At 54.2% G+C, this 20,795-nt stretch overlaps 1 protein-coding gene across 2 annotated transcripts in view; it reads left to right on the top strand.

The window, feature by feature from the left end:
• The window catches only part of MRC2 (mannose receptor C-type 2), a 68,665-nt gene extending 48,422 nt beyond the window's left edge, over positions 1-20,243 (top strand). The window contains exons 7-30 of one of the 2 annotated variants that reach the window (XM_066363089.1): positions 2,380-2,568; positions 2,726-2,880; positions 4,161-4,268; positions 6,148-6,263; positions 6,938-7,086; positions 7,689-7,906; positions 8,629-8,771; positions 9,855-9,957; positions 10,157-10,295; positions 10,404-10,439; positions 10,691-10,851; positions 10,955-11,022; positions 11,670-11,770; positions 12,072-12,211; positions 15,565-15,679; positions 15,802-15,965; positions 16,151-16,259; positions 16,712-16,950; positions 17,075-17,243; positions 17,328-17,477; positions 17,781-17,900; positions 18,094-18,273; positions 18,745-18,771; positions 18,889-20,243. In XM_066363089.1, coding sequence (XP_066219186.1) covers positions 2,380-2,568; positions 2,726-2,880; positions 4,161-4,268; positions 6,148-6,263; positions 6,938-7,086; positions 7,689-7,906; positions 8,629-8,771; positions 9,855-9,957; positions 10,157-10,295; positions 10,404-10,439; positions 10,691-10,851; positions 10,955-11,022; positions 11,670-11,770; positions 12,072-12,211; positions 15,565-15,679; positions 15,802-15,965; positions 16,151-16,259; positions 16,712-16,950; positions 17,075-17,243; positions 17,328-17,477; positions 17,781-17,900; positions 18,094-18,273; positions 18,745-18,771; positions 18,889-19,109 — 3,320 coding nt within the window. In that variant the 3' untranslated portion in view covers positions 19,110-20,243. Of the gene's footprint in view, positions 1-2,379; positions 2,569-2,725; positions 2,881-4,160; positions 4,269-6,147; positions 6,264-6,937; positions 7,087-7,688; positions 7,907-8,628; positions 8,772-9,854; positions 9,958-10,156; positions 10,296-10,403; positions 10,440-10,690; positions 10,852-10,954; positions 11,023-11,669; positions 11,771-12,071; positions 12,212-15,564; positions 15,680-15,801; positions 15,966-16,150; positions 16,260-16,711; positions 16,951-17,074; positions 17,244-17,327; positions 17,478-17,780; positions 17,901-18,093; positions 18,274-18,744; positions 18,772-18,885 lie in introns of both variants that reach the window. The other variant, XM_066363088.1, reaches the window with a different exon arrangement.
• Positions 20,244-20,795: the final 552 nt, after the last annotated feature.

Raw genomic sequence — 20,795 nt, 5'->3', positions numbered from 1 at the left:
GAAGATGGCTCTGTGACCTCTGCCTCAGGCGTTAGAATGGCTCTGGTTGCAACAGGGCGACACCCCAGATGGGCAGAGCATCGCCCCCTGGTGGGCGTGCTGGGTGGATCCCGGTTGGGCTCATGCGGGAGTCAGTCTGACTGCCTCCCTGTTTCCAACTTCAGAAAAATACAAAAGAAAAAAGAGATTACAGAGTGAAAGTTCTCCTTTTATTTTTTTTTATTTTTTATTTTTTTGTATTTTTGTATTTTTCTGAAGCTAGAAACCAGGAGAGGCAGTCAGACAGACTCCTGCATGCACCCAACTGGGATCCACCCGGCACGCCCACCAGGGGGCGATGCTCTGCCCACCAGGGGGCGTCACTCTGCCAGGACCAGAGCCACTCTAGCACCTGGGGCAGAGGCCAAGGAGTCATCCCCAGCGCCTGGGCCATCTTTGCTCTAATGGAGCCTCGGCTGCGGGAGGGGAAGAGAGAGACAGAGAGGAAGGAGAGGGGGAGGGGTGGAGAAGCAAATGGGCTCTTCTCCTGTGTGCCCTGGCCGGGAATTGAACCTGGGACTTACACACGCCAGGCCGACGCTCTACCACTGAGCCAACCAGCCAGGGCTGAAAGTTCTCCTTCTGATCATTAAAATGTTGCCACAGACTGATCAGGGCTGTTGGCTTCTGCTTCTTCCCCTCACCTCCTGGGGAAGGGGGTCAGGGGCAAAGGCTTGAAGCTTTGACCCTCCACATCGAGGCACCTCACCGTTAGTCAGAGGGAGCCAAGAGCAGGCAGGAGGGAGCAGGCACCACCGGTTCCAGGTCTTCAGAAGCTGCTTTTTTTTATTTTTTAAGATTTTATTTATTTATTTTTAGAGAGAGGAGAGAGAGAAAGGGGGGAGGGAGGAGCAGGAAGTATCAACTTATAGTTGCTTCTTGAATGTGCCTTGAACACAGAACCAGCGATCTGTTCCTACATGTACTCGCAACCTTTGCGTATTGGGGCAACGCTCTAACCACTGAGGTACCCAGCTAGGGCCAGAAGCTGCATTTTGAAGGAAGGAGGGCCCAGTGTGGGCAGGCCAGACCCCTCTGTGGTCCCACTAGAGACTGGCCCCTCACTAAGTCCTCTATGCCCTGGGGCTCCCCAGTGTGGCTTCAGGGGAGAGTCATCTCATGACCCTGCAGATGTCTAGGGTTTTGGACTTCCTCTTTCAGTTCAGCCCTGTCTCTGCATGCGGCATTTTTCTAGGCAGTTTCTTCTGCCTTCTAGGTCTCATCACTCAAAGCATGTCACTTCAAAGGCAGGCACTGTCTTGTCCCCAGTGCATCCACATTTCCTGAGCTTCCTTCCTCCCACAGCCCAAAGCAGACCCCAGGGGCCTGAACACCCACTAAACTCCGGTTCTGTCAGTGGGGCAGCAGCCTTGGGCCTTCGCTCCATGGCCAGCAGAGAAGATAGACAGGTCCAGAGCCCAGGAGTGATCTTCTTTGGCTCTCAGCCCTGCCCACTTTGCCAGGTTTCCAGGAAATGGGATGGCTGGACCCTGGAGCGGTTCCCAGAATAGAGCGGATCCCTAAATCCCAGTCTTGGGCGATGCGTCAAGTGGGCACATGCTTTCCCACCCCACCAGGCAGAATCCTGTCCAAAGCTGACATTGCGGGTGGTTTGGTAAAACCTTAATTTCTCTTGCCAAGGCCCAAGTGAGGGCTTGTTTGTCCCAGCTGCCCTTGGGCCCCGATCCCCAGAGGGCTAACCTGAAATGACAGAAGTATGGGTGAGGAAGGACTTGGAATCCTTCATTTTGTCAGCCCTGGGGAGAAGGGAGAGGAGCTGGGGGTGGAGGAAGTAACGGGAGGAGAAATCCCAGCCAGGGATGCTGGCCGGTCAGCAGTGACTTCACCTGCTGTCCACCCAATGGCGCCCCATTTCCTCAGTCCCTTCATCCTGGACCACTAGGGCCAGGACCGAGCCCACACTCAGTAGATATTATTTGAGGTAATGACATTTGTTTCACTTATTAAGCAATATGGGTGTGAACTAAGTTTGAATCTTATAGTGCGAAACTACATTTACACAAGAGGAAGCTGAGGCTCCCAGGGCCGGTCTCCCTTGAATCCCTGCCCATCTCTGAGAGCCCCAGCTAGAGAGGCCTTCCTGAATGGGTGGAGTCTGCCACCGTCTCCCAAGGCTCTGCCTCTGGGCCTCCAGTGGCCCTGGGTCGTTGGTCATTTCATCAGCGTTCAGCAGTCACACCTGTCTTGACAGGAAGGGCTAATGCGGGTCAGGTTTGGGGAGGAAGTGACTTTGGGGCCCTGCCTGTGTTAATGTCCAGTGGGTCAGTGCCCAGGCTGGGTGGCTTCATTCCTGAGCAGCAGCCACATGGGTTTGTGCAGATGTGTGGGCCAACGTGAAGGTGGAGTGCGAGCCCAGCTGGCAGCCCTTCCAGGGCCACTGCTACCGCCTGCAAGCTGAGAAGCGCAGCTGGCAGGAGTCCAAGAAGGCGTGTCTGCGGGGTGGCAGCGACCTGCTCAGCATCCACAGCATGGCCGAGCTGGAGTTCATCACCAAGCAGATCAAGCAAGGTGAGGGCTGCTTGGCCACCGCCGGTCTGGGGTAAAGGATGGCCTCCCGGTGCCCATCCGATCCTGCCCAGGAGGCTCAAGGACTCTTTTCTCCTCCTGCGGGTGGCTGAGCCTGACCTCTCCGTGTCCTCCCTCTCCTGTCTCCTGCTGCACCCAGAGGTGGAGGAGCTGTGGATTGGCCTCAACGACTTGAAACTGCAGATGAATTTTGAGTGGTCTGATGGGAGCGTTGTGAGCTTCACCCATTGGCACCCCTTTGAGCCGAACAACTTCCGGGACAGCCTGGAGGACTGTGTCACCATTTGGGGGCCGGTGAGGACCCCCACCCGCTATCCCAGGGTCCCATATATACCCCAGCCTTTTGGTGCTCCCTCAGTCCTATGGGTACCTGCCTGGAACCCCAACCCACGGCCTCTCAGAAGCCCTATCTTCCCCATCAGCCCCTCCACCTCCACATGGAAGACTGCCAGTGTTTGATCCCCCCCATCTCCTCCAATTAGCAGGGTCACCTTGGGCAAGTTGCTTAACCTCTCTGTGCCTTGGATTTCTCATCTGTCAATGGAACACTAATGGTGCCAACCTCAGAGGGTCATTGGGAGGATTAAAGGAGTTAATTCTCATGAAGCCTTAGGATGTTGCCTGGGGCCATCGTGGTCTCCTGCCAGCTGTTCCCCACCGGCAGGTGGCATCAGAACCCATGTTACATGGACGTGCTTCACGGGCCAGGCTGCTCTGTGTGGGATCTTGTCTCCTTGTGAACTTAGGGGGTGATGTCTCTGTTATGGCTTTGACTCAGAAGTGGTGTCGGTAGATGGAGGAATTGGTGCAAGGCTTCAAGCAGAGATATGAGATCCTTTAAAAAGGGACAGAACCATAGGGATAGACTACCCACTCCAGCGACGGATAGGACACTCTCCCTTGAGATACCACAAACAGTATATAGCCAGGGACTATAAAGACAGAGCCATCAAGAGCATCAAGGGGATGCTGTTTTAAAATTTATAAACAATGATTTGTTGAGTGTCCACTATGTGTCAGGCATTCTCCAGGGGCTGGGACACACAAGCACCTCTGCCCTCGGGATGGAGCGAAGTCAGACAGACCACTGGCTGGGAGGCTAAAGACAGGGAGGGCAAAGGCATTAGGAGGGACTGAATTCCCATTCAGTTCCATCTGAGAGCCAGGTCTGGGCGCATAGTCCCTGCCCAGCCTGGCTCTGCCCAGTACTGGCTGGACACCTTGCAGAACTGAGAATCTCATCTCTGTCTGTCCTGCCATTGGTGATGCTAACAGTCTCAGCCAGTGTTTATGAAATGAGCTATAAAGAATCTAAAGGAGTGCCCCTTCCCACTTAGACAATGCCTGTCAACATTTTAAGGCATCTGCATAGCAACTCGGCTCTCATCAGGCGTATAGAACTAATTTTACTCTCCCCATTTTATAGCCTGGAACACAGAGAGGTGAAGCCTCTTGCTCAGGATCACACAGCAAGCAGAGGCAGAGACAGGTCTAGAAAACTGGTTTGCTAAGGGTTTGGGTTCAGGAGATTGTGGGGAGGGGTGCTGAGACTCCCTCTCACCCTGTGTCCCCAGGAAGGTCGCTGGAATGACAGCCCCTGTAACCAATCCTTGCCATCTATCTGCAAGAAAGCAGGCCAGCTGAGCCAGGGGGCTACTGAGGAGGACCACGGCTGCCGGAAAGTGAGGGTGCTTCTGGATCTGGGAACTGGGGAAAAGAGGGGTGGGACTCCTGCTGCCCCACTGCATCCTCCCTTCCTTGGCACGCCCTTCTTCCTGCTCTCCCAACCGCTCCTTTACAGAAAGAGTGGGGTGGGGTGGGGGGTTGTTGGGAGGAAGCAGAGCTCCCACCCATATTCCTGAGTCCCCTCTCCATGGAGAAACCACTTCTCAGAGTCAGCAGGGAACAGGAGGTGGAGGTGGGCACCTGGAGTCTGGTCAGTGTTCACCTGAGTGGAGGCTGCCAGGGTGAGCCCGTGTCCTCTGTGCACCCTCTGTCTCTGCTGGGACAGTTCACAGCATCTGGTACAGCGGGTGCTTTCGGTCTCCTCTGGAGGAGTTGGCCATTCTGGTGTCTCCCTCCTTGTGTGCCAAGCCCCAGGGGCTACCAGATGTTCAAGGAAGGGGGGTGGGATTAGGACTTGATGGGGTAATGGGTGGGGGAGTTGAGTGCGTATGAATGAGGGCGAGAGTGGGTGATCAACCCATCTCCCTCCTCCAGCCCACCCAGGCCCTCTCCCCTGTGGTGTTTTGGTGGTCTGCCAAGGTCACGCTCCTCCTGCCAGCCCCTTGCCACTCTGGCTCCTTTGTTTTCCTTTAGATTAAGCCCCCTTACCATTCCCCACCCCCCTGCACCCAAACTCTCCCCCAAGGGAGGAGCAGGAAACGCCAGCAGGCATGACCTCCAGTGGGAGGAGGGAGAGAGCAGATGGGGGGGGGCAGCTAAAGAATCTGGGGGACCAGCACGGTCAGGGAATGGCCCAGGGGCTCTTTCCCGACTTGGGGGAGGTCGGGGTGAGGCATGGAGAGGAATTACTACTAATGCCCTGGCACCAGGACTGACCTGGAATGTGTTGATGGTACTAAGCAGCCAAGGTTACACCCTGGGACAGCCAGGGGTTTAGCACAGCCCTACTGGGCGTGCAGCACCCCCTTCCCCCATACACACACACACCAGCTTCTCTTCTGCTCTGGACTCCCGCCCAGAGGGCCGCATCTCTCTCTCCCAACCTCTAGCCCACCCCAAGGCTTCCTACTTCAAGGCCTGCTGGAGGCACAGGTCCCAGCAGGCCTCTGGAGTCACCTTTGGAGGAGCAGGGCTGTGAGGAGGATAGGCGCAGCCTCTATGGTGTGGGTTCAAGTCAGGGCTCCACCTTGTACTGTCTGTGTACAAAATCAAGTCACTTCATTTCTCTGAGCCTCAGTTCCTCATCTGAAAGGCGAGAGCAGAGAGCCCCTCAGGGTGGCGCAAGGGGGGAGCGGTCTGTGGGCGTGGGGCCGGGGCTGGAGAGCAGCTGCTGGGGGGGTTCTCTTCCGTAGCTCTGCCCCTTGCTGAGGGTCTGTCTCCCCTCCCCAGCCCCGGGCCGGGCACATCTTCCATTACCCCAGCTTTTCCAGGCCCCTGAGGACCACAGCCTCCTCCATCCACATTCTGGCAGCTTTCCCAGCTTTTTGACTCTGGTTTCTCAGCCAACTGGCAAATTTCCCACCGCTTCTCTTGGTTAAACACTCAAGAGGAGTTTGATGGGACACTTATCTTTCTGCGCCAGGCCACAGGCCAGGTCACTGGCTGTCCTCGATCAGCCCTGCTTGGGCCATGCTTCCTTCCGCCCCTGGGCTGGCAGTTGTGAGTCATGGTGGGAGGGAGAGTGTGGAGTGACAGGTGCAGAATGTAGCCCAGGAAGGGCCATCTCTAGTGTCAAGCAAGTCCCCTCTGTCCTGTGTCCAGACCTACAGCACATTCAGTGATGCCAGTGATGGCATGCCCCTGCCCCAGGACTTACGGGTGCGAGAGGGGCGTGCTCCCCACAGACACCCTCTTTTGCCCACTTTCTCGAGCCAGGGTTGGAAATGGCACAGCCCATCCTGCTACTGGCTGGGAGAGGACCAAGTGACCTACAGTGAGGCCCGGCGCCTGTGCACTGAGCATGGCTCTCAGCTCGTCACCATCACCAACAGGTGCAGGAGGGGGTGGGTGCCCAGACCAGCCTACACCCATGTCCTGGCCTAGTGTAACCCCTCCATCAAACGAGGTAGCATCTTGTCATCAAGCACAGAAGGGACTGAGTCCTTTGAGCCTTAACTGGCTCCAGGGCCTTTTCCTAATATTGTCACAAGAATGACTCTTTTTTTTTTTTTTTTAAAGATTTTATTTATTCATTATAGAGAGGGAAGAGAGAGAGAGAGAGAGGGGAGGGGGGAGGAGCAGGAAGCATTAACTCCCACATGTGCCTTGACCAGGCAAGCCCAGGGTTTTGAACCGGCAACCTCAGCGTTTCCAGGTTGATGCTTTTATCCACTGCGCCACCACAGGTCAGGCAAGAATGACTCTTGATTATGAAGCAACTCCAGTGTGGGATAGGCCTGGGCCTTGGCAGGGGCACCGACAGGTACAAGTGTGGGCAAGATGCCCAAGAGAGACCTTGCGTGTATCTGATTTTCTTTTTTCTTCTCGGCCAGGCACGAAGGGCTGACAGTACAGGGGGAGGTGGGTTGCTATATGTCAGCTGTGGGGTCCCCAAGGGTCTCTACTTCCAGCAAGTTACTGGTCAGACATAGCACCTGAGCTCCAGGGGCCTGCGGCCAGGGATTGGTGGGAGGCGCTGTCTGCCTTGACCGGCTTCTTCCCGCAGGTTTGAGCAGGCCTTTGTCAGCAGCCTCATTTACAGTTGGGATGGAGAGTACTTCTGGACTGCCCTGCAGGACCTCAACGGCACCGGCTCCTTCCGCTGGCTCAGCGGGGATGAGGTCATGTACACTCACTGGAACCGGGACCAGCCCGGTGAGCCCCTCCTCAGACTTCCTTGGGGGACCCGTCCTGCCGGGACCAAGACCTAGGGCTTCTGAGGGAATCGATCATTCGTACAGTGTGGTAAAGCAGTTAGGAGAACAGGGTGTGAAGCCCAACCACTCTCTCAGACCCTGACTCTGCTGTTTATTAGCTGCATGTCTTTGAGCTTCAGTTTCCTCACCTGTCAAACAGGGATATCGGTCCTTTTATCATAGGGTTGATGTGAGGCTTAAATGATTAAACTATTTAAAGCTGTTTGAGTAGTGAGCACAATATAAGTGATTGCTATTGTCATTACCATTTCACATTCATTATCTTCTTTAACCCTTTTAATAACCTGATGTGGTAGATGATGAAACAAGCTTAGAGACGTTAAGCAGCTTGCCTAAGAGCTCACAGCAGTAAACACAGAGTTAGGATTCGGGACGTCCATTCCCTTCCTCTCACCTGGTCCCAACCTCAGAGCATGTCCCTGCAGAGATGGCCAAGCTGGTTCCAAGTGCAAGGGCGGCGGTGGTGGTGCCTCACGGGGATGTAAGGGAAGACCAAGCCCTGAGCCCTCAGCATAAGGGCATTCCTTCTCCCTCCTTCAGGGTACAGTCGTGGGGGCTGTGTGGCCCTGGCCACAGGCAGCGCCATGGGGCTGTGGGAGGTGAAGAACTGCACCATGTTCTGGGCTCGTTACATCTGCCGGCAGAGCCTGGGCACACCAGTGACGCCTGAACTGCCTGGGCCAGACCCCACACCCAGCCTTACCGGCTCCTGTCCCCAGGGCTGGGCCTCAGACCCAAAACTCCGGCACTGCTATAAGGTAGGCAGCCTGTTGGCAGGGGGGAAGGGAGAGAGAGAAGAGCAAAGAGGCAGGTGGCGGGGGAATCCCAGTGGGTCCCAGCCGTGATCCAGACAGTGGTCCCCAAAACACTTTTCCCCATAGCAGACTGCAGACAGCATTTCTGGTGAAACTCTTCAGTGATGGGTATCCGAGACCTGGAATTGACAGAAACAAACAGATCATTGGTTTCAGAGGTTTCCACAGGTTGGGGCCAGGCTGGCTGTTCTTTTGGGGAGCTTGATAAAAATAAAATCTTCAGGCTGCCACTGTGGAGATGGGGATTCAGTAGGTTGGTTGGGGCCTTGTAATCTATTTTTAAACCCTGCTGGGTTTGGGAGCCACTGATATAGTTTATGGTCTTTCATTATATGAAAAACAAAACAAAATGAAACTGAAGTCCAGGTTGGGGAAGGGACTTCTTTAGCCCCTTTAATAACCACAGCAAACTGTGGCTGTGCTGAGGTGAGAGCCCTAATCCCCTCTGGTCAGGAGGACTGGGCAGTGGCGTTTTCCGGGAACTGCCTGTGTCTGCTCCCTTCCTCTGGGGCTCATTCTCTAATGAACAGACTTGTCTTAACTAGCCTGGACCCCTGTCCAGTGAGGCCCCAGCCTCCCTCCTCACTGCTGTCACAAGCAGGCAGCTGTCCCTGGGAAGGTGGGCCAGTGGGGACAGCTTGGACAGCTGGACTCTGCTCCTGCAGGTGTTCAGCTCAGAGCGACTGCAGGACAAGAAGAGCTGGGCCCAGGCCCACGGGGCCTGCCAGGAGTTGGGGGCCCAGCTGCTGAGCCTGGCCAGCTATGAGGAGGAGCACTTTGTGGCCAACATGCTCAACAAGATCTTCGGGTACTGAGCCTGGTGTGGTGGAATTGCATGCATGACTCTTGGTTTTGCAAGGCAGGGTGAAGACTACTCCAGTGAGGCCTGTGTGAGGGCTTGGAGTGACCTGTGTGTGTATCTACTACTAGTTCAGGGACCATCCTGTCCCCCCGAAGTAGCCATGGTCTCCCTGGAATTGGAGACCTGGTGTTACCCACTGGCATCACACAGCCAGCAATGCTCACCTCCCCCAGCTCACAAACTTTCACACAAGTAACTGCCCTCCCCACCCTCCTTCTCCATTGCAAAACCTTGTACAAATTGAGGATGTTTTCCTCTCACCCTACACCATCCCATAATAACCCACACTCCTCAACAAAAAGTTTTTCCTGAAAGATAAGAGGAGAAAGGCTACAAAAGTGAGCATCTGCCCATGGGGGTCCTGCCAAGACCTCATCTCTGTCCTGTGGGCTCTGGCATCCTATGACGCACACACAGCATCTATAATCCCTTTAGCACTGGGAAGAATCCAGATGGATCCGGGCTTCCTGAGATCTTAATTCCAGGAATATCTCCTCCCAGCAAACATCACAATTAATTACATTATTTGACTTGTAATTATAATAGCTCATATTGATCGCTTCTCACCATGCACCAGGTGCTATGCTGAACATTGAATCCTAATTTAATCCTCTCAGCAACCCTAGGAAGTAGGTATTATCGTTGACCCTGTGGGCTGATAGGCTGGGTTATTTCCCCAAGGTCACAGCTGGTCCATGAGTGACCTGCTCTGGAATCCAGGTTTATCTGATAGCAGAGCCCCAGGTCTATTCATCCCCATTCACTTCCTAAACTCCCTTAAATGAAAGCTTTCAGTCTTGCTGGCAGAGCAAACCCCACCTGAACGGAAGCCAGGGAAGGGAGCCAGACCACCCAGCACCCCAAGAGCTGGCCCCGGGGCCAGTGTTTCCGGCCCTTTTCCCCAGGAGCATGAAGCCCAGATAGAGAGGCCCCAGGCCCAGACCAGAGAGCTGCGAGGGGCAGGGGCATGTTTGACACTTAATCCTCTCACCCCGATTTCCTCTGTATCACCCCTGCTTTGTGCTGAAGTGAATCTGAGCCTGAAATCCATGAGCAGCACTGGTTCTGGATCGGCCTGAACCGGCGAGACCCCAGAGGGGGCCAGAGTTGGCGCTGGAGCGACGGCCTGGGGGTAAGGGGCCGGAGGAGGTGGGTGGGGCCTGGGTGGGCGGGGCCTGTTGGGGGCAGGACAGGGCCTGGAGATGGATGAGATGATCAGAGAGAGGTATGGCCTCTGCGCTGGGCTGGCATGGAAAGGAAAGGGGGTCGGTGGGAGCAGCCTGTGCCTCGTGCTTCAGGACCCCCTCTCCCACTCTGACCTCTGTCTTCAGTTCTCTTACCACAATTTTGACCGGAGCCGGCACGACGATGACAACATCCGGGGCTGTGCAGTGCTCGACCTGGCCTCCCTGCAGTGGGTGGCCTTGCAATGCGAGACGCAGCTGGACTGGATCTGCAAGATCCCTCGAGGTTGAGTGGCGTGGCTCTGGGGGACTGGGAATGGGGTGAAGGGCGGCCAGTGGGGGATCCAAGGGTGGGTCTCCTCCTGTAGCGTCTCTGTCCACATTGTCCCTGTAGGCACGGATGTGCGGGAGCCTGACGTCAACCCACAAGGTGAGGCCCCTCTCCCCTGACCCCTGCCCCCAGCAGTCCAGAGAGGGGAAGGGGCGTCAACTCCTGGGTAGGGCCTGGCCAGGACGGATTATAGAGGGTTAGGGGTTTCAGCGAGAGAAGAGACAAGTCCAGGGTGGGGTAGGCTCGCAGGCCCATCTGTCGTGGCTCTGGTCTGGACCAGCATCGTCCTCGGAGGCTGGGCAGGCAGATCCAGCCTGGCAGCCACTCCCATTCCATTGTTGCCCCTGCAGGCCGGTGGGAATGGCTGCGTTTCCAGGAAGCTGAGTACAGGTTCTTCGAGCACCACTCCACGTGGGTTCAAGCACAGCGTGTCTGTACGTGGTTCCAGGCTGAGCTGGCCTCCGTGCATAGCCAGGCCGAGCTGGACTTCCTGGGACACAACCTACAGAAGGTGGGCACACGAGCGAGCAGGGTGAGAAGTGGGCACGCAAGCAGGCAGGGACGGCAGCAGAAGAGGCCCTGCCAACCCTAACCTGCCCACCTGGCTTTCCTAGTTCTCCCGGGGCCAGGAGCAGCACTGGTGGATTGGCCTGCACACCACAGAAAATGACGGCCGCTTCAGGTAGGGGCGGGGCTGGAGGGCGAGGGCAGGGCAGCAGGTGTGAGAGGGCACTTGCATGGAAGGCTAGCCTCGATCCCAGGTTAGAGGCAGGGAGGCTGTACAACAGACACAGGCCTGGATCTGAATCTAGATCTGCCCCTTGCTGGCTGTGTGATCTTGAACAAATGACTTAACCTTTCTGATTTTCTCATCTGAATATGAGATTAGTGAGGCCAGTCTGGTAGAGTTGTTATGAGGATTAGAAATAAGGTATGTGAGGTCCTTAGCACAGCATCCAACCCATTATTGGGCGCTAAATCATAGTTCGTATTATGCTGGACTCACTCATGAATAAGGTCCCCTTAGGACATGGGGAAGGACCAGGAGCACACATGTATCAGCACACCATTGCCCTTGGAGCCCTGCTCTGGGAGTTTTAGACTTCTCTAGTTAGAAAAATCAGTGTCCAGGGAGGGCTTGCCCCTAACTGGAGGCACCAGGTCTTTGGGTCCCCAGTTGCTGAGCACAGTAGTCCTACTTCTAGCCTACAGATGAGCTCCTGAACTTGAGCCCTTCCCCGCCCCCTTTCCCATGGCCTTCACTGCTGCATACGGGGGAGGTGAAGCCTAGGGCCAGTGCTGGAGTCACCCTGCTTGGTGCCATTACAGGTGGACAGATGGTTCCGTTATAAACTTCATCTCTTGGGCACCTGGCAAACCCCGGCCCATCAGCAAGGATAAGAAGTGCGTGTACATGACTGCCAGCCGAGGTGAGGGCCAGGTGGGGGCAGAGAGGGTACAGAAGCCCAGGAGAGGGTCAGTGTTGGGGGCAGTACGGCAACCTGACAGGGGCCATCAGTCTCTTCTCCTCTTGGTTCCCACAACTCAAGAAGGGCTAGACCAGAGAGGGGAGTGTCTGTCCCCACAGTCCCAGAGCCACAGAGCACTTGAGTTCAGAGTTAGGCACAGGGACCTGAACCCCAGCCCATCTTCCTCTCAGAGCACGAGATGAGGGTGCTGCCAGCCCTAGTCTGAACTAGGGGTGACTGCCCTCTCCTCCCCTTTCTGCAGAGGACTGGGGGGACCAGAGGTGCCTGACAGCCTTGCCCTATGTCTGCAAGCGCAGCAACAGCACCAGAGAGATGCCCCCTGACCTGCCACCCAGGGTCCTGGGGGGCTGCCCATCTGGCTGGAACCAGTTCCTCAATAAGGTAGGAGGTGGGGGAGCACACAAGGGAACCAGGGGGGAGAAGATTTGAATATGAGAAAGTCAAGCCTCAGAAGCCCTGGTCCTTTGGCGACATCATTATGGCCTCTTGCCTGTGCCCACCAACCTCTCCTACTGAGACCCAATGCCAGCACTTAGACTCCTTGGAAAATGACTCAATATAGTAGTACCTTCTGATCACCAGTAAGTAAGGTTGTCCAGAAAATGATTTGGCTTTGGGTGATGGGTATACAATATAATCAACAGTTCAAATGCTATACAAATGTTTAACTGAGACCTATGTGCTCTTATTGATCAATGTCACTCTGTTAAATTTAATTTTTTAAATAGAATTTTTAAAAATAAAATAAGTAAATAAATAAGATTATCCAAATATGATAGTTTGGTGAGTTTTCTAGATCAGCGGCCATTAAACATTTTGATAATGAACTCCTGTTAGTAAAACAAAATATTGAACATACAAGTTTGTATGTATGTTATATATACCTATATGTCTACATAAAACACATTTATCATGCCTAGCGTCGGCCTGGGATGCTGAGAACCCAGGTTCGAAACCCTGAGATCGCCGGCTTGAGTGTGGGATTGTAGACATGACCCCATGGTCGCTGGCTTGAGCCCAAAGGTCACTGGCTCAGCTGCAGCCTCCCCCCTCCCAGTCAAGGTACATATGAGAAAACACTCAATGAACAACTAAGGTGCCGCAACTACAAGTTGATGCTTCTCATCTCTCCCTTCTTATCTGTCTGTCCCTGTCTGTCCCTCCATCTCTCTCCCTCAAAACAAAAACCATATTTATTTCCATACTAATGTGACTAATGTTATGTATATTAAAATATGTGCAATAACAAAACAATATAAAGCATGAACTAAGTTTAAATATAGGCCCTAGCCAAGTAGCTCATTTAGTTAGAGCGTCATCCCAATGTGCCAAGGTTGAGGGTTTGATCCCCAGTCAGGGCACATAAAAGAATCAGCCTATGAATGCATAAATAAGTGGAACAAATTGATGTTACCCTCTCTCTCTAAAATAAATAAATAAGGGTTTAAATACAGTCTTTTAAAGTTTTTAACTTTTTCTATATTAGTATAAAAAATTGTGCTCACTCACAATTATCAATCATGATCACTATTTTGAAAATTTTTATTTTTAATTTATTGTATTGACATCTTTCAAGTGTTCCACTCAATATAACACACTCTACACCCTGCATTAGGCCCCTTCATGATCACAATGAATTTTTTTTTTTTAATTCAGCGAGAGGAGGGGAGGCAGAGACAGACTCCTGCATGTGCCAGGACTGGGATCCACTAGGGGGCGATGCTCTGCCCATCTGGGGCATTGCTCCATTGCTCAGCAACCGAGCTCTTCTTAGCACCTGAGGCAGAGGCCATAGAGCCATCCTCAGCGCCAGGGGCCAATTTGTTCCAATTGAGGCATGGCTGCAGGAGGGACAGAGAGAGAAGTGAGAGAGGCGGGGTGGATAAGCAGATGGGCGCTTCTCCTGTGTGCTCTGACCAGGAATAGAACTCGAGACATCCACACACTGGGCTGACACTCTACCACTGAGCCAACTGGCCAGGGCCAATATTTAAGTAATTATAATGAGTGGTTGTATATTCCTCATTTTAAAAATTCTTGGTCTGAAAGTGTCAGGCCAAGCACAAAGTTGTGATTTATGACTCACAAATCTTGTTTGAAGTTCAGATTATTTTCAAACATGATTTTAATGGTTGTTGCAGATTAAAAAGTTGCCTCACAAAAGACAAACAGATTGAAGGGAAAAAGTTTATCCAACGCTGGCTGAGCTTTCTAAGGCATCCTTTCCATTTTCAGTCCAATTAAACAAAGTTTGTTGTTGTTTTATTTAATTGGTTAGTAAATTTCTGCATTTTAAACTAAACGACCTCATAACCTAGTCAGAAGACCCGATTAAATTGGTTATTATTATTTTTAATAACATTTAGAAAATTTTCTTCCCAAGTGTTTTGAGAGTGCAGATAGGAAAGTTTGGGGCAGTAAAATTAATCAGAGTGGGTATGTTTCAAAACATATTTTCAAAACGCTCCCTGTAGAGTGTGAATTTTTTTCCGGAAGAGGTTCTGTCTGCACCTTGGGCTGAATGATCAGAACTTATTAGACCTTCATTGTTTCACCATTTCCTTGTCCTTTGTGCTGGTGTCATTAGCATGAACGTCAGCTCCCCTCCCCCCCACTTCTTTGCAGGATATTGTAAGACCACTTGGCCTGACTGTGAGGATTAGATTAGGTAACCTTAGATAATGCGATCCATAAATCTTTGTCACACACTGGAGTGCAGCGAGCCTCTTAGTATCATGCAGTCTTTCTCTCAGAATATTTAAGTGAATATTTTATCTTCCTATTAAAGAAAAGGCGCCTGACCTGTGGTGGCGCAGTGGGTAAAAGCGTCAACCTGGAACGCTGAGGTCGCCAGTTCGAAACCCCAGGCTTGCCTGGTCAAGGCACATATGGGAGTTGATGCTTCCTGCTCCTCCCTCTGTTCTTTCTATCTCTTTCCTCTCTCTGTCTCTTTCTTTCTCTGTGTCTCCTCTCTCTAAAAAAAATGAATAAAATGTAAAAAAAAAGGGGCATGTGTATCATTAAAACTTTGGAAAACAGAAAATAAAACTCAACCACACTGTCCAGAGATGACTACACTCAGTATCTGTTACCCCCACACCACCTTTCCCACATAATCAAGATTGTACTAAATAACGCAGTTTCATATCCAGCTTTTTCTCCTCAGTGTGGTATTTTGAGCATTTTGTCATGTTATTAAATTTTTCCAAAAAACTTAAGCTCATGGCTTTTGCCATGTAACGTAAAACAATATATATATTTTACATATAGTCTTTCTCCCCCATCACACTGCCTCAGAGCAGAAAATAATTGTAAGTCATTTATTTTTGAAGAAGGACTCTTCACTTGGTAAAGATTTCCCACATGGGGTTCCTTTAACCTTATGGAAGTAGTGAAAGTGGGAAAAGAAAAACGGGAAATTACAGGAGTTAGGAACAGAAAGCAAGACAAACGTCCGTCCTAGAGCTTGGCCCAGGGCCTGTTGTCATAGGCAGTAGAGCCTCTAGTGGCCCAAAGAAACCCTCCCACTAGAGTCCCCAGAGCGTGGGCAGGTGTGTGTGATTGCTGTGCCAGGTGGAGAAGGTGCTGGCGGCTTGCTCAAGGAGATCCAGATGTCCTGGTTTTGAGAACCTCCAAGGCCTCCAGGACCTGCTGCTGAGGGATGCCTAGTGGAGTTTCTGGTTTGTGGGACAGGGTGGTGCAGCCAAGCATCACGCCTGTCCTTCCTCCCCCAGTGCTTCCGAATCCAGGGCCAGGACCCCCAGGACCGGGTGAAGTGGTCAGAGGCACAGTTCTCCTGTGAACAGCAAGAGGCCCAACTGGTCACCATTGCTAACCCCTTAGAGCAAGGTAGGGCTTGCCCCCGCCCCTCCGGAGCCTGAGTGGCCTCTGGCACAGTTTCCGGAAATGGCTGATGCAGAGTGAACAGGGAGCTGCCCTGTCACTCATGACACTCTCTCCTGGGGGACTAGCATTCATCACAGCCAGCCTACCCAATGTGACTTTTGACCTTTGGATTGGCCTCCATGCCTCGCAGAGGGATTTTCAGTGGGTGGAGCAAGAGCCCCTGCTGTACACCAACTGGGCGCCGGGGGAGCCCTCTGGCCCCAGCCCCGCTCCCAGTGGCAACATACCGGTGAGAAGCCCCTCCTCACCAGCCCCTGCCACCCACCCCCAGTCCTGCTGCCCTAGCTTGCGGTGCTTGCCTTTACTCCCTGGGTCCCCCCTCTTCCAGCCTCTTTGCTGATAGTGCCTTTTGGGGGCAGTGGCACAAGGTGGAGGTAGCTGCTGGGGCTCCCCTGAGCAGCTCCTTTCCCCCAGACCAGCTGTGCGGTGGTCCTGCACAGCCCCTCAGCGCACTTCACTGGCCGCTGGGATGATCGGAGCTGCACAGAGGAGATGCATGGATTCATCTGCCAGAAGGGCACAGGTACGTGTCACCAGTGAACTTGAAAACCCCAGCACTGGGCTGGATATTGTGGGCCATGCCACATGCCAGGAGGAATAAAACATGGTTCCTGACCTCACCCCCAGGGTCTTGGCTCTGCTTGAGAAACAAATGGGCAGATAGGCCAGGTACCAAGCAGAAGGAAAGGCAGTGAACACTGAGGGGTCTCCGGCAACCTGAGGTTCTGTCTGAGGCACCTGCACTCCATGCATGGGTTCCTCCTCCCTGGGTTCCCAGGGTAGGAATAGGCGAAGGCTCAAGCTTGCGTCTCCGTCTTTTAGCAAGAATATATCATTTATCATAACAGTGGCTAACACTGAGTGTTAGTCTGTGCCAGCCTGGGCTCTGCCTGATGCCTGGTGTTCCGTCAGCCTCGTGCCTGGGAATGGGGTGAGGGCGGAGAGCCTGGCCTGAGCCGCGTCTCCTTCCTGCAGACCCCTTGCTGAGCCCCTCCCCAGCAGCACTGCCCCCCGCCCCGGGTGCTGAGCTCGCCTACCTCAACGGCACCTTCAGGCTGCTACAGAAGCCGCTGAGCTGGCATGATGCCCTCCTGCTGTGTGAGAGCCGCAACGCCAGCCTAGCACACGTGCCTGACCCCTACACCCAGGCCTTCCTCACACAGGCTGCCCAAGGACTGCACACACCACTCTGGATCGGGCTGGCCAGTGAAGAGGTGGGCTCCACGACTCTCGCAGTTTCCCTCCGTGTCTTCCTAACCCCTTGCCTTCCTTGTCCCCTGCCCTCCCCCTCCCTGGCTGGTCCCCTTTCTCCCACCCTGACAGCCTCCTCCTGCCCAGGGCTCCCGGCGGTACTCCTGGGTCTCGGAGGAGCCGCTGAGCTACGTGAGCTGGCAGGACAAGGAGCCCCAGCATCTAGGGGGCTGTGCCTACGTGGATCTGGATGGGGCCTGGCGCACGACCAGTTGTGAAACCAAGCTGCAGGGGGCTGTGTGCGGAGTTAACAGTGGTGAGTGCCCCCCTGCTGGAGTGGGCAAGGCATAGGTCATTCTGGGGAGGACTGGGCCACTTCCTCAATTCTGTCCCCTGACAGGGCCCCCCCCTCCTCGAAGAATAAGCTACCATGGCAGCTGTCCCCAGGACCTGGCGGACTCTGCGTGGATTCCCTTCCGGGAGCACTGTTACTCCTTCCACATGGAGCTGAAGCTGGGCCACAAGGAAGCGCTGCAGCGCTGCCAGCGAGGTGGGCAGGGCAGGCTAGAGCCCCCACGGGCATTGCAGGTGGTGACCCTCTCGTGGACATCAGACCCCGTGAACGCAGTCCCTACACTCCACTCTTCCCATAGGCACTCACCCCTAAGGGCCTGTACCATCACACAGACAAATCATATGTGCCATTACATGTATATACCCTCCTGCACACGTGAATGCAGGTACTCCACACCCTCCTCTTCTCAGGCTGCCAGAGAGGGGGGCTGGGCCTGTGGGGGGCTCTGCTACCCCAGGGAGACCCGGCCGCCCTGACGTGGACCTCCCTTATGTCCAGTGGGTGGGGCGGTCCTGTCCATTTTGGATGAAATGGAGAATGTGTTTGTCTGGGAGCACCTGCAGAACTCTGAGGGCCAGAGTCGGGGCGCCTGGCTAGGCATGAACTTCAACCCTAAAGGTGGGTACTGTGTGTGTGGAGTGGGGAGGTAAGGCCTCAGGCTGTAGGGCAGAAACCCCTCACCAGGGCTTGGTGGGGGTGAGGACTCGTGGGAGGGGGAGTGGGTTCTAGAACAAGCTTGCTGTCTCCCACCTGCTCCTGCTCTACCTTGTCTGTCCTTCCCCGCCCCCCCTCAGTGCCTTGTTTCCCATAGGAGGCACCCTGGTCTGGCAGGACAACACAGCTGTGAACTACTCCAACTGGGGGCCTCCTGGCCTGGGCCCCAGCATGCTGAGCCACAATAGCTGCTACTGGATCCAGAGCAGCAGCGGGCTGTGGCGGCCGGGTGCCTGCACCAACATCACCATGGGCGTGGTCTGCAAGCTTCCTCGAGGTGAGCGGCCTGCCAGGCACACCACTCAGCCTTCCCCACCCCCACAAAGCTGACACTGGGGTGGGGCTAGGGGTCGATTCTTATTCTGCAGGAGACACAGTGCAGGGGAGGGCATGAACAGACAGGCCTAGCACTGCCAGAACCCTGCCCTGAGATAAATTGGTCTATGTAGGAAGGACTCTTCCTAAAAATTTCCAAGCGAGGCAGCAAACCTGTCATTTTGTAGTGGTTAAGGGCATAGATGGGGTTCAAACCTTGGGCAAACCACGTACCAACTCTATGACCTTGGCCAAGTTACTTAAACTCTATAGTCTCAGTTTTCTCATATGTAATATGGGGATAATAACAGTCCCTACAAGATTAAATGGGCTAATAGAGTCTGGCACTCAAGGGGGTTCTGTATGTGTTTGCTTCTCACGACTACAACTAGTACTACAATTATACTAACTGGCCCCTCCCTCTTCCCTGCAGCCGAGGAGAGCCGCTTCTCCCCATCAGGTGAGTGCTGAGACTCCTTTTCCCCTCGCTCCAGGTGGCGGGGGGTGGGCTGCCCAGCAGCGGCAGTGGTGGGACTTCTTGACCCTTGACCGGTCGGTGTCTGTCTTGCCACAGCAGCGCTCCCAGAGAACCCGGTGGCCCTGGTGGTGGTGCTAATGGCTGTGCTGCTGCTTCTAGCCCTGGTGTCCGCTGCCCTGATCCTCTACCGGAGGCGACAGAGTGTCGAGCGTGGGGCCTTTGAAGGCGCCCGCTATAGCCGCAGCTCCTCCGGCCCCAGCGAGGCCACTGAGAAGAACATTCTCGTGTCTGACATGGAAATGAACGAGCAGCAGGAGTAGAGCCAAGGGCGTGAGCAGGGCCCGGGCAGGAGGAGCTGGTCAGCTGGGCCCCCCACCAGCTACCAGTGCAGATAGCCTATGGAGGGGTGTCCTTGGGAGCCGCTTTTGGGGGCTAGGACTGGGCAGGGCCTGGGCTAGTGGGTCCCTCTCTCCCAGGAGGGCTGGGTTGAGACCTGGCTTGAGTGCAGCGTGGTGTGTTCTTTTTTGTGGCCCTAAGGTCTAAGATCTTGTCACCTGGGCCTATGCTCCCATGGTAACCAGAGGCAGGCTCGAAGCCTCTTTCTGCCTTTCTTCCCAGACCCCCCACCCCTACTGCCTGGGCCTGCTGACCAAGCCCCAGGACCCCCTTCTCGTTGCAGAGCCCGAGGAGTCTCTGCTGAGCCCTCAGCCAGCCTGTCGCTTTTCTCCTTCCCACCCGGCAGCCTCAGCTCTGAGTCCCTCACCCTGACCCCTCTCCCCGCTTCTCACCCAGCCCTTCCTTCTGAGCCAGGGCCCTGGGGTTTGGGCAGTCCTCTTGATCTTGGTGGGGGTCAGCTTGAAGGGTCCAAGTATCCATCACTCCTGTGCCTACTGGGGTGGTCTTGGCACACGGACATGGCAGGAGTGGCCTGGGTCGACTTCAGAACTGGGGCACCACTGTGTTGTCTGCTGGGCTGGAAACGGCACTGGAGAGAGACACTCAACCCTGCTAGGCTAGGGTGTCATCTCCTGCCGGTCAGGGGAGGGCTCTAAAAATTCCATAAAGAGTCCCCTGTGGGGACCAAAGTAAGTTTCCTAATGTTTCCAGCTCCTGGCTCTGGTTTGGAGAGAGGAGGGGGTTGCCAGAGTCCTGGGGGCCTTAGAGAATCCAGAGCCTGGGGTGGCTCCAGGTGTGCGCCCTCTAGAGGGGCCCAGAGGAACAGCACCCGTGCTCCTGGAGTGGCCGCGTGCAGGGAGCTGTCTCAGTCAGTGCTTTTCCAGGAGGCCGGAATCCCAGCCCCAGTGGAATGTACGGCTGGTCCTGGTGCCACAGCGCGGGACAATGTGAACATGGACTCAAAGATATGGTCCTTTTTTGTAGTTCTTTTTTAAATGTGTCATTATTGTCAAAAAGAAAAAAAGCACACAAATAAAACACCTTCAAGAAGCCTTGATACTGCCTTATCCTGTGTGGGCCTTGTTCCTTATATCACTTAAGAGATAATATCGTTTTTTAGCTGACATCATTCATTATTTCTGCAGGCACCATTCTGCTTCTATCTTTGGGCCCCACGGGGACACCTCTCCAGTTTCTTCTTCCAGGACCTCTGGGACCTTACCTTTCTGGGCCTGCTTGCCCTTCTCTCTATTCCTGGGGAATCGTGTATGGGTGTGAGCTCTGGCAATTTAGCTCAACTTTCAACAGGTGTAAAATGGGAGAACAGGACTCACCCCTAGGGTTACTTTAGGGATATTGGAGGATTAAGAGATCACCAGTGTGAGGCAGTTAGATAGCGCCTGGGGCTCATGCAATAAATGCCCCATAAACGTCAGCTGTTACTGTTAATTCTGGGCTGTCGCTGCCAGGGGAGCACTCGAGGTCCAGGCTGGCCCTGGTTGGGGCTCCACACCACCCACCTTTCTGGGCAGTGTTTGAGCTTCGGGAAAGCACACACTTGTTCTTGGGAACGTGAGCTCTAAAACCACCCAGAGGCAGGGGATTGGATC

Source organism: Saccopteryx leptura, chromosome 2 (assembly GCF_036850995.1).
Source record: "Saccopteryx leptura isolate mSacLep1 chromosome 2, mSacLep1_pri_phased_curated, whole genome shotgun sequence".
Taxonomy (NCBI): Eukaryota; Metazoa; Chordata; class Mammalia; order Chiroptera; family Emballonuridae; genus Saccopteryx; species Saccopteryx leptura.
Note: the sequence above shows the minus strand (reverse complement) of the source record. Positions and strands in the feature narration are given on the sequence as shown.